The 13,266-nt window shown below is 41.2% G+C and overlaps 1 protein-coding gene across 2 annotated transcripts in view; it reads right to left on the reverse strand.

The window, feature by feature from the left end:
* GRM8 (glutamate metabotropic receptor 8) overlaps nt 1-12,476 on the reverse strand; it is a 764,868-nt gene extending 752,392 nt beyond the window's left edge. For both annotated transcript variants that reach the window (XM_060107898.1, XM_060107899.1), the window contains exon 1: nt 11,967-12,476. In XM_060107898.1, coding sequence (XP_059963881.1) covers nt 11,967-12,476 — 510 coding nt within the window. The remainder of the gene's footprint in view (nt 1-11,966) is intronic.
* Between the last annotated feature and the right edge of the window lie 790 nt (nt 12,477-13,266).

Below are 13,266 nucleotides of genomic sequence, written 5' to 3' on the forward strand. Positions count from 1 at the left end.
CCACCCTCCCACCCTCCCCATTTTCAGTCCTCCTAGAAGACTCTTAAAGGGTCCCTTTGAGGTTTTGCCATAGCAGAGAGATGCTAAGCAGAAGAAATAAGGTTTCCACTTACTTCCATCTTCACGGAGCCGAAGGCATCAGGTCAAAGGTTCTGGGATTCCCCACACCTGGAAGAGCCCTCCTCCTCGCCCGGCCTCTGGTTTATACGTTCTAGGCCCAGGCCAATCCCACATTACCACAGGTAACTCGACCCATAGCTTCAGCTTCCTCAAGTGAAGTCGGCCTCTCTTCTAAACCCTGGCACCGAGGGCTTCCCTGGTGGCGCAGTGGTTGAGAGTCCGCCTGCTGAAGCAGGAGACACGGGTTCGTGCCCTGGTTCGAGAAGATCCCACATGCCGCGGAGCGGCTGGGCCCGTGAGCTCCGCAACCGGAGAGGCCGCAACAATGATAGGCCCGCGTACCGCAAAAAAAAAAAAAAAAAAAAAACCCTGGCACCATATCATAGCCTTATCACATCGTTTTATACTGTTCGTTGTTATTGTATTCGTGTTAGTGATTTCTCCCCAACGAGATTCTAAGCGATGTAAAAGCTTTGAATCTTCTATTTCTTTCTTAGTTATCCCCAGGAGTGTTAAACAACATATACTTCCAGGCTGCTGAATAAACCCAAACACCTGCTGGGGATTGGCTATGACCTAGTTCACCTGTTAAGTTAAAGAACGAAAATAAGTGGGTAATATATTGGTATTTCTTCACTGTATTCTGCTTGTCTTGGTGGGAAAAAAAAGAGCTTTCACACTTACTGAGTTTAAAGAACAATACCAAGAACTATTCAGCAAGTAACACTGTGATAAGACTCTGTCCTTCCTGCAAAGACGGCAGAATTCTGCACTGCAAAAATACCACTTCTCCGTGGTTATTTTTAAGTCTTTTGTCATTTACAGACAGTTCTGGGTGTACTCTGATGCTTTTGCAAATATGTTCCTATAAAAGGGTTTCATCTTCAAGGAATTCATGGAAAAGACTCTGACAAGTACATGTTTCTGGTAACTGACTATACTGCTGAACTGAATGAATAAGCATTTTCAGAATTCTAATGGAAAACTGATGAACTCATAAAAGTGCTAACAAAAGATCAAGATAAAAAAATTAATTACATGGGACTGAGTGAACTGATGAGGATGATTATAATTTTGGTGACTTTATGTTCGAATAAAAAAAATAAATACCACTTCTCTTTCCCTGAGGAGTCTTTTCACATTTCAGTAAACTATCCATGTTTGATTAAAATGAAAATGGACCAGGCCATAATTGATATGTTTGACTGAATTATTTATATTTTCAACAGGTGGAACATGAGAGGTCCTAGTGTTAGTCAAAGTTTTATATATTTAGTCCCACTATTTTTCTGGTTGTCCAAAAATGAATGTGACTTCTAGAGAAAGTACTTCTGAATCTTTTTAGTGCTTCCATTTCTGACACTTGTATCAGAAGGTAATGGGTATAAGTATTATGTAGTCCATAAAAGTATTCCCTCAATAAAAGGATAGTGTTCTTCGCCCACAGTGGGCCTATGTTTCCATCTATGTTGGATCATTGTACCAAACATGGCAAAGAAAGGGAATTCCACTAACCAAAGATCAAGATGAAAAAAAAATTAATTACATGGGACTGAGTGAACTGATGAGGATGATTATAATTTTTGTGACTTTCTGTTTGAATAAAAAAAAATCCCACAAGGACTCAGAGGCAAAAAATATACAAATCAATTTTCACTGCAAAGTGAAGGAGCTGTTACAGTGGAGGATTACTGGACTGAATGTCAATATTATGACATAGTATGAGTGTGTTTCGTGTTTGGTAATTGCAATATTGTTGCTTTTGTTGTGGTCATCCATTTATAATGCTTGCTGTCAGTTTATTTATCTCTTGTAAAAATAAAATACAGTGTGTGTGTGTGAAAAAAAATAAAAATGAAAGGGAATTCCAAACCAAAAGACAGACTTAAACTGCCTGCAGCCTTCAGGTTAGTCAGCCTCTCATCCTCAACCACGGCTCCACCTCTTATACGATCAAACCAGGGGTACCAGGAAAGAGTCCAAAGGAGCCAGAATTTGTTGTTGTTTTCTTTTTTTTTTCACAACTGAACCCTAGTGGCACTTTTGTTGGGGTGCTGTTATAACCTTAAAATTTAGCACAGCTTGTCTTTGGGTCATCCAATCTTTCCCTTGGTTGTTTGTTCATTAAACAAAACTGACTCTTACCACCTAAGACATGGATTTGGAAAGAACAGCAGCCCACTGCTTCCTTAGCTCAACTGGTTGGAGCATGAGGTTGGTGAGGTCCCAGTCTCATGTTTGGCCTTCAGGCAAACGAGACAGCTTAGCTCCATGCCAGAGCCTGTTTGGACCTATTGATTGCACTGTTTTCTTGGTCAGTGACAGCATCTGTAATGCTAACCTGCCATCGTTCACAAAATAAGGCAAGTCAGTATGGACGCTTGAGTATGGAAGTAGAGGTCTAACTCAAGATGAATATCCTACTAACGGTGGACATCAACATCTCCCTCCTCACTATCATCATCATAACTATGTTTCAGGGATCCTACTTAGGACTTCACGCACTTTATCTTATCTTCATTTAAAACCTTATGAAGGAGGTACTATCATTATCTACTCTTCAGATGTAAGAAAGCTAACGTTTAGATTACTTTGCTGTACACCTGAAACTAACACAACATCGTAAATCAACTATACTCCAATAAAATTTTTTTAAATTTAAACACACACACACACACACACACATAAGAAAGCTAAGATTTAGAGAGATTAACTAGTGTACTTAAGGTAATATAGCTAATAAGTGTTACATCAGAATTTGAACCCAGGAAGTCTGACTACAAAGCCTGACCTATTTCATATAATTCACATTAATCTGTTTTACTCAAAAGAGTATCAAGCACCACTAGATAAGTATATTACAATAATCTATAATTTGAAAAGACAGCTCCTGAGGATAAATATCTATAGGACACAAATATCTCTACAACAAATCTGCATAGGAATGATATGCCATTTGTTCTCTAAACAATATAAATGCAAACATTCTCAGAGCTGAGATGATAAATCACTTTGAGAACTCTACTACATAGAATTGTCACAATGTTAAATACTTAAATTTAAAATGTAAGAAATAGCACAAACACTAATAAAAGTTAGAATTCACTCTCGATTCATGTAAAGGCAAGCAAGGGTGAGCTGGAGCAAGAATACATCACCATCCTCACGTCCCAAGGGAGCCCAGGGTGACAGTTCATGACTTCGAAGGTGGGCCTAACCAGTACATCTGGGGCTATATTGTACCAAGGAACCCAGCCTCCCCAAGCACAGTGGGAGCCTGGGAGAGTCTTGGAAGGAGACAAATGGCCAACATTGAAAACACATGCCTGTCAGCTTTCTGGGCCAAATGAAATAAAGCAGCAGAGATTGGCCTCATTTTGGAAACGGGATAAAGGTGGCTTTGGACAGTGCTATACCTGGCCCCTTCCCACCCCATCAGCCTGGTGCTCATTATGTATTTAAAATACATAAAGATTACATGTATATTTTTATGTTATTAACAGTGCTTAGAGATAGGGAAAGTCCCTTATTACAGCTGAACGAGATGTCTCTGTCTTTTGCCAGAGAATGTGTTTTACCAATTAAATGGGTAACTAGGCCCTTTTCCCCCACTGTGGGTAGCGAAGGGCCTCTTGTGACCCTCTATTGATTCAGGCTGCTGTGCAATGTTATTTGCAATCTCATTGCATAATGGAAATCAGGAGGTAGCTGTCATGGTTTCTGAAGACAAATTGCTGGTAGCTGAGACAAATCGCAGCCTCTTTCGTCACTTGTTCTCAACTCCCTGTCAATGTGTATCTTACCGTCCGGGTTTCTTAAATCGGTCTGCTCCACGGTCACAGGTAATAAAAATGAGGAAAAGTGATTGTCTGAGTGACACCGCTTTAGAAACCGTGTTCAAGTGACCATTCTGCTGATTACTCCTGAGCCACGCATAATTTAATAAGGAGCACAACTTCCAAAAGAGCACACAATTAAAAATAGATCCACACAGCAGCTGCTGTGATTATGACCAATAAGAACAGAAACTCAACCAGGCATGAATCAAAAGAAAAAAGGCCGCTGCCAGACAGAACATTGTTCAACCTCATTTTTGTCTTGTGTACTTTGACTTGCTAAGTCAGCCAGCAGGCGATTTGCACGGAGCAGAGTTTCTCAAAGTGTGGTCTGCGAAACGGCAGCATCAGCATCACCTGGTTACCGTTAGCAATGCCAGGTCTCAGACCCCAACCCAGACTTACTGACTCAGAAGCTCTGCCGGCGGGGGTGGGGTGGGGACTCAGCTTCCATGCTTCACAAAGCCTCTGGGTGATTTGGATGCATGCTAGCGTTTGAGAGCTACTGGGCAGGAGCCAGGGACAGCCCTCGGATGCTAAGACTTCCCCCAGAAAGTACAACCGTTGGTTGTAAAAAGTTATCTTCTGAAGAGTCTGGGAAGAAATCAGTCCTGAAACCAAATAAAACCACTGCCATCTTCAAGTTTGCTGTAAACTAAAACTTCTCTTTAAAATAAAATCAAGTCTTTAAATTTTTTAAAAACACTAATCACTGCAATCTTCAGGGTGAATGAATAGAAAGAAGAGCAAAGAACTTTTCTTATGCGAATTTATTTGTTTATTTATCTACATTCACCCTGACTTGCTCTCAAAAGGTTTTCAGACAACTTAAGCAAAAAGTGTATAGCACGCACTGTCACAAGCCATTCTCTTGGAAAGACTCACTACTTTCAAAACAACCTCGTTATTATTTATTTTAATTGGATCAAAGATTCTTTAAATTCTATAGTGCTTTACGACTTTCAAAAGTTTCACACACATGATTTCATATAACCCCATAATAAACCTTTTTTCCGCTACCCCTTTATTGCCTCTCCCCTCCTCCCTCTCCTCACTCATAGCCGCTAGTTAAAACAACCTTATTATTTAAAACACTCAAAAGATAGGCATTAAACACTACGTAACGTCTTAAGAGGTCTTCAGTATTCACTGTAGGATGTCAGACCTTTCGAAGCTAGGAAAAGGGAAAGTAAGAAATACTTGAATTCACCAAGTTTAAAATCTGCCCCACCCAACACGTCACAATGCTCCTTTAATGGTCTGAGCACATGACCACTACACTGGTTCTAAGTTACTGCATGTCATAAAGAGCCACCGCCTGTGAGGTGGGCCTGTATCATGTGAGTCTGCCTTATAGCAAGGTGTTTTTGGTCATTCATTAATTCAGCCCCTTTGTTGGTCCAAGAAGGGGCTCTAGGAGACCAAAATTCACTCTAGAGCTAATAGTGCTTGGAATGCCTCTAGCATTGTTTTCATTTTTTTTTTCAAATGATAAATGACCTTAAGAAATCAAAGTCAAGTAACCTATCAGTAAGGAATTTATTAAATAAATGATGTTCTATTCATATAATTAAAAACCAAGCAGCTAAAGTTTTATAGTTCTTAGCCCTGGACAAATAACAGAATCATCTAATGATCATTTAAAATATACCAGTGCCAGGGCTCCACCCCAGTCTCATTGGTCTTGGGTAGGGTTTGGGCTTTTTTAAAACCTATCCAGGTGATGGCAACAGGCAGCCAGGGTTGAGAATTACTGAGGTGAATCATATTAGCAAACGTGGAAATCTCTCCCAGGCATATTGTTATATGAAAAAGAAAGCCATAAGACATATCTATTAATAAAATTCTGTGTGTGTATGTGACTTCACTGATATGTGTTTGGATGTGGTCTCTTTCCATTTTACACTATTTACTTATTCATTGCTTAGACTTTTCAAAATAAGAATGTGCTCGTGTCTTTTACTTATTTAATTTTTAATTTTAAAAATCTGTTTAGAGAAAATGTGAATTGGTAGGAGAATGAAGCAGCACATGAAAATATAGGAACTCCCAAAATATACCACCTCTCCTTTCTCCCCTTCTCCTTCCTTCTGTTCCTTTTTTGTCAATGAGTACAAAAGTAAAATATACAAAATCCCATTTCTGTTCTCTCTACCCAACACCTACTATTTCCAATATCTGGGATTGGGGTGAGGGAGGTAGTGGAAGGGGTAGAGAGATATGGTTCATTCATTCATTTATTCAGCAAACATTTATTGGGTTCCCAGATAGGTCCATACTAGGTGCTGGAAATAACAGTAACAAACAAGACATATACGCCCTCATGGTTATCATGGATATCATCCTGCCCTCGTGGAGCTCTGTTACATGTAACAAAGAAACTTAACGTAGTGGAGAGAAGTAAGAAAAGACTTCCCGAAGTGGAGGTAGACCTTTATCCCGGGAGAAATAGCAGCCACTAGAACTTTAAGAAGAGGAGTGGCATAACGACGTCTGCATATTTATGTGTCTCTATGGCTTCGAGTTGTGTCCGTGACCATGGGCCATGCCCATTTCCCCCTCCACCCCAACTTAAGGCCACTAAGAGAGAACATCCATCATCTCTCATCCGAGGTGAATAGGCTCTTTACAAAACTAAATTAGAGCTTGCTACGGGAGCAAAGCATTGACTAAAGGAATCTATCTTTCAATTTTCCATTATCTGTTCGCCATCAAATAAGATTAAACATGAAATGTTACCTCCTGCTGAGGTAACATTTATTGATTTATTGATTGGGCTCATTTTTCTGCCCATCTAACTAGATGAGCCTGAATACGGCAGATATACCTGTTCAGAGTTTACAGTTAAGAAAGCCCACCGTATGCAATAAATAACTCTCTAAATGCTTGGCTTTATGGGAGTGGTTACTGCAACTAGTAGAGTCTCTTGGAAGAAAATATATCTTTGTAAACATAGCAGGGTAGGCGAGCACTTCCAGGGTAAGGGGATGCTTCACTGTATTTCATTTACTTAACATGAAGGTCAATTTTAGCCACTTATAACCAGAACACTTCCACATGGTGAGAAATTATCTAGAAGTAAATCTAGATAATTCTAGAATAATCCACACATGGATTTCTATTTGATTGCTTTGGGAAGTATGCACTACAGACTATCTAACCCCCATCCTTCAAGAGTTGAAAATTAACTCTCTAGGTAAAGTTCACCAGAAAAACATGAGAAAGAGAAATTATAGCTGACACTGTCCTTTTGTAACCCCAATGCATCTATGTGGACATCAACATGTGTTACCTCCTACTATCAATGTGCTATTTTTAACTTAGAATGTTCAATCTTTGCTCAAAGTAAGACATATGACTAGTGTTTTGAGGAACAGATTTGCTCTAATTTAAAAGACAGGGGTGGAAATGTTCTAGAAAGGGGAAAAAATCCGAGCTCTTTATAAAACATATGCAAATTCCTCGAAACTGCTTTATAAAACAAATTTAAATTATGGGCTTCCCAGTCAACATTTCCAAAAGACCCTCTCATTCTTTTTTAATTCTTTTCAAACTAAGCAGTCTCCATCTGAGAGCTGGACCCCTCTTTTCTTTGGTCTCTCTGCAACACAGGAGCCACTGAAATGGCATATTAACCTCATGTAGGTTGGAGCAGTTCTGGGTTTTCTGGGTTTGCTACTCTGCAGTTATGGGTCACATTATCCTAATTGATCCTACTGTTATCTAAAACCATTAACTTGGTATAGGGATTGAACAGTCACCTAGGTGACCACTCTGCCGCCATGTTAACCCATATATGACACGTGTGTGTGTGTGTGTGTGTGTGTGTCAAGGTTGTGTGTAGTGCTTCTAAAAAGTTCAGATCATTGAAGTCTTGTTCTGTGACTCTCTAACTTGTTTTCACTCCCAACACACCTGAGAAATATGAGACACTTCAATCAGTAAAAATGGTTCTAGGGAGGGGGTTGGGAGACACACTCACGCACTGTGTCCGTCACATGAAAAGCCTCTGAGGTAGTTTTGATAGCCTACACACCCCCCCCAACAGGGCATGAGGAGAGAGGGTGTGAGCCCCGCCCACACCCGGGGTTGACAATCACTGGTTTAGTATGGCATTCAGTGCCCCAAGGGGCGAGGCCACAAGCCAGCTTCCGCCCCCCACCCACCCCCCAATAAAGTCTGGCTCCACTTCTCCGCTGAAGTTAAAGGGCTGATTTTACCATTTGCCCCTGAGCTTTGATAGGAAGAGAAACAAAGATAGGGCAACATTCCTCCCCTCTAGAGAAAAGCAGGACCAGCTCTACACCACAGCAGAGGAGTTGCCCCCCACCCCGACAAGGTGCAGGATCTGGGGGGCTAAATGAATCTTCCCCCAATGCCTGAATCCCCTTGATAAAGACAAATCATTTCATTGAACCACAATTAGCGATCCCACGGAAAACAGAATCCTCCTCTGACTTAAACACAGACATGTTATATGCAGATGACTGATAACACATGCATAGCTCCTGTCCTGAAAGGAGGCTTCGATTAGGAGAATGGAGAGGGATAGGAGGCCAGGAGAGGCTGCCACAGGAGGGCCAGACTGAAGGAAGAGGAAGATGCGCATGCCTGGAGGACTTTGTCTCCTTCACAATGTAGCCCAGGCAGATAACACATGGCTTTACCAGGACTGTCCAGAAAAAGAGAACTGGGGGGCCTCCCTGGTGGCGCAGTGGTTGAGAGTCCGCCTGCTGATGCAGGGGATACGGGTTCGTGCCCCGGTCTGGGAGGGTCCCATATGCCGCGGAGCGGCTGGGCCCGTGAGCCATGGCCGCTGGGCCTGCGCATCCGGAGCCTGTGCTCCGCAACGGGAGAGGCCACAACAGTGAGAGGCCCGCATACCGCAAAAAAAAAAAAAAAAAAAAGAACTGGGACCTTTGGAGATTACTTCTGATTTCAGCCCAAATATTTTCTATACAATTTTAAACAGATTCCAGCTACATTCTAAAAACCCCACTTAATGCTTATTGTTGAGCAGGACAATAAGTAAATTCATTAATCAAGACCTTATTTACATCCCTCATGGTCAAGGTTAATTGTTTGTGTTTTTCCAAACCAAGATGCTCCACCTTCTGTGACTCCATTAATCCAGGAATAAGTGGCACCATACAGATATCCAGGCATCTTTTTAGATACTATGGGTCATATGCTGTCCTGGAGGGGCCCAAGCACCATAAACTGTCCTAAATGTTTAATTTTATTCAGGTCATAGCATTTGTTTAATCAAATTATTATCTTTCAAATGGAACTGTAAGCCAATCCCCAAAGCATTAATTTGCTAATCATTCCTTTGATAACTATTCTAATATTTCATGTCAGTCCTAGCATATGTGGTTAAACAGAATATATATTCACACATAAAGTGAAACATTTTCTATTCCAAGAGTGACCATCACCATTTCATAATTAATATCAGTGTGGAGTGCTGGCTGGAGGTCTCATATGAATCATCAAAGTAAACTAAAGTAGCACAACAACGATTAAGTTGTAATTATCAATTCACAGTCATGTGGTTCCAGGTTCAGCTGGAAGATGGGCTGACCACTTACATTTCTCACTTACTTGTAAAAGACAGATTTTTCAAGCCCCGCTTATTTGGTTAATAAGTATATCTGCTTCCATATATTCAATGCTCACTCCGGGCCAGCATACCGGTCTTAGTCATGACATCTACCATAACCAACATCTCCTCCTGGCTAAAAGTCACCCAGTTCCTGTGCTTTGGTAAAGGGTGGCAGCCCCTTCATGTGCAGACCACAGTCTCAAGAACTGACCTACAGCACTGGACTCTGCCCAGAGTCAATGGTATTATAATTCTCCCACGTGATCAAATAAGGTCCCTCCAGAGTTACCCAAGAATTGGCCAGTCAGTGAGAGAAGAACAAAGCAGAGAGAAGCCAGGTCTAGAATGCATACAAACAAAACCTACCCTTCAGTTGGCCCGATGTCCCCTTTGGCAGCCCAAGCAGACAAAGGACACGGTCAGGTCCGGGTGGAATCCTTCACCTGCATTATCTCATAAAATCATCCAACAACCTAACACAATGTTAACGTCCCCATTTTACAGATAATCTGATTCTGTAGCAAAATTAATGTAAACAAGTTTTGAAAACCTCAACTGAGCAATTATCGCCTCCACCCCACTCCTCAAATCCTTGCCCACTTTTGGCACCAGACTCCAGGAAAGAGACAGGATTCACGGGAATTACGATGGGATTGATGGGAACCAGAATTAGTTTATAAGGGGAGAGTAACAGGAGGGAGATGATCCTCACGAAAGTCTCCCCTTCCCTAAAAGTGGGTGTTGATGAGTTAAGAACAGAAAAGAGATGCTTTGGAGCATCGGGGGAGGGAGATCAAGTCAGAGAGGAGAAGAGAACTGGGAAACTGGCTGGAGCGGGACATCACCCCAGAGCCGAAAATGCCATGCGGCTCAGAATCAGGATGCTGGGAGAAATCCAAGATCTCAGGATGTTGGGGTAAACCTGGAGCTTCTGCTTCTGAATCTTGCTTCCAGGCAAGGGGTCAATTAGCCCAAGAGAAATTACTAACAACTCTCCAGTTTCCCTTGAAAGTTTCCAGAGATGGACAATTAGAGCACCCTTGGCTGCCCATTTTAATCTTGTGTCCTCCTCCTTGCCAAGGGTCTCTTCCTAACGTCTGGCTCAGATATCTCAGGCATTCCCCGACGCCTGTGTGTGACTCTTCAGCACTCCTTAGACACAGAGAGCTTCTGCTCAGCAGCATCCTCATTTGAGAAAATTTCATCCATCTGAAAATAGTCATTAAGGGGCCTCTTACCATTCTCTTCTCCAAACTTAGGGAATTCATACAGAAGCTGGGGGGATGTTACAGACATGAACCAGACTAGATGGTCCCCCCCACACACAGCTTCCAAAGCAGAAAACTTGTGATTCGAACCCTTCTATTTTCTGAAGTAAGTTTTCCATCACTTTGTTCATTTTTGTCACTATATCTGTCATCTGTCCAACTTCTCCATATTCTTTTAATATTTTTAAATCTAATATGCACAGAAACAGCTTCTCACAATATTAAGTGAAGACTCATTAATTCAGAGTAAGCTGGAAAAGTCATGTCCCACTGAGTAAAAAATCAGAGTGAAAAGTATTTTCAATTTTTAAAATTATGTCTATTACAAAGGACTACATAATGGATGTTAATAAATAAAATGAGAGAGTTAATGAAAGATGAATTACAATAACTTTATGTTTATGGGACTTTATGCTTTCAAAATATTGTTCCATGTGTTGTTTTATTTTGCCAATTTTATTCAAAATGTAATCTATAGGTAATAGATCATCCAACCTAAACCAAAAAGTCTCGAATTATCCTGCTATAAGAATGACATATAATTATTCTAAGTCTGCATCAGAGCAGTCTGAATTAATGAGGTTCTGCTCTATTGTAGCTATAACAAACCTGACAACTTTATGGCCATCTTCTAGCCCAGAGTGTCACTCCCATCTACCCATTAGTAATAAATACTATTTCTCCACACAGGAACTTTTATCATAACAGAGCATCCCACGTTAAAGAAATTTCACCAAGTAAATTATCTTAAATCTCAAATACCATAGAAATGTTTGATCTGATAAATGAGCTAAGAGTTCATCAGACCCTCGAAAAACACTTGCTTTGCTTTAAAATAAGCCTCAATAAACAGTACATCCCAAGATACTGAGGACCCAACATGTCACAGAAATTATCACCTTTCTGTTTGTTCAGAAAAAAAAGTCACAATTAATCCAATTAATTCTTTTTAAAAATGGAACTAAATCAACAGTTGTAGAAACCTAGACACAAACCCCTCTCTGTGAGGAAACTGTGGCCCTGAGAGGGTCTACGAGCATCTTCACCACATTCACTTTCCTCTTAAACCTGCAGTTGGAGTCAAGACAATTTATTGTCTTTCCACAATGGTCAGAATTGCCTAGCGCCTTTACTTACCTTAAAAAGTCTTAAAATGTTAGCCACCATGATGGACACGGAGCTCGCAGCAGCACCTATGACGCCAGAAATCTTGTCGGGCTTGGTGAAAATGGGTGGATCTCCATTAGCACACTTCACATCAGAAGCATCTTTCTCTATCAAAGCCTGCACGAACGTTAGTGACTGCTCCAAAGCGTAGGTGTCCCTGGAGCAGGTGTCGAGGATCCGGACACCCAGAGTGATATTGGAGAGGAGATCAGGGTCCTTATTAATCTGGTCAATTGCATAAAGCATGGCCTCCAATCTGTGGATCCCTTTTTCCTTCTTCAGCTCCCCACAAGGCACCCCTCTCTCTCCCTTTGCGTGGACAGGAAAGAGACCTCCCAAAATGATGTCCCCGTCCACTCGTATGGAATGGGCATACTCTTGGCTGTGAGTTCTTTGCATCATCGTGAGGATCCAGTAGAACTTGGCGGTCAGGAGGAAGAAACAAGGACACGAGGCTGATCGCTTTCCCTCGAGTACCATTTTCTCCACAGGTGGTGTTGCAATCCAAGACCCAAAGCTTATTCTTGCCACAGAAGAAGGGGGACCACCTGAGGCTGTACCTTCTGGAGGCTACCATCAGGGCCCATGGGGAAAAGGCTCTGTGGGCTTCAGCAGGTGTTCTTGATTTGAATGTCACAGTGAATTTCCATCAGACCCCAAGGTTCAATTTTATTTCCATATAAAGTCAACTTGCCTGGAATGATGCAAAAATTAGAGGAACAGCTGAGGTTCTGATGTTGGGATGAGGTCACCAATTCACATCCTTGAAGTCAGCCGTGTAGCAGAATTATTCCTGGGAGGCCGGAAGGAAAAAAAGAAAGGGTTCAGTTCAAAGGGTCTACATTTTTCATATTTTAAGCCCTGTTTGCACCGACCTCTTTTTTATTGTTTAATTTTCCCTATTCAGTAAGAAACTAATACTTTTTGTCCCCTTATGATTCTGAACACCTGGCTGCACTGTATCTAAACAGAGAGATTGATGACACTTTTGGAGCAAGGGAAACAGAAACGTACCAGAAACTAGGTTGATTCTCCCAAATCAGAAAGCATTTTTATGTACCATTTCATTTCAATAAATCCAATTTCTGTGAAGGTAAAAATCCTGAGATTGATGGCATTAGTTCTTTTCAAATCTGTTTTTACTTTTTACAGCTGTCTGAATTTAGCATTTAAATTTCATCCACAAAATCAGAATGAAAGGCTATTTTCTGTGATGTATTCAACAAGCCAGTCATCTGTTAATGACAATTTTTGGTGCCTCAGATTTCCC

This window comes from Mesoplodon densirostris, chromosome 9, assembly GCF_025265405.1.
Source record: "Mesoplodon densirostris isolate mMesDen1 chromosome 9, mMesDen1 primary haplotype, whole genome shotgun sequence".
NCBI lineage: Eukaryota > Metazoa > Chordata > Mammalia > Artiodactyla > Ziphiidae > Mesoplodon > Mesoplodon densirostris.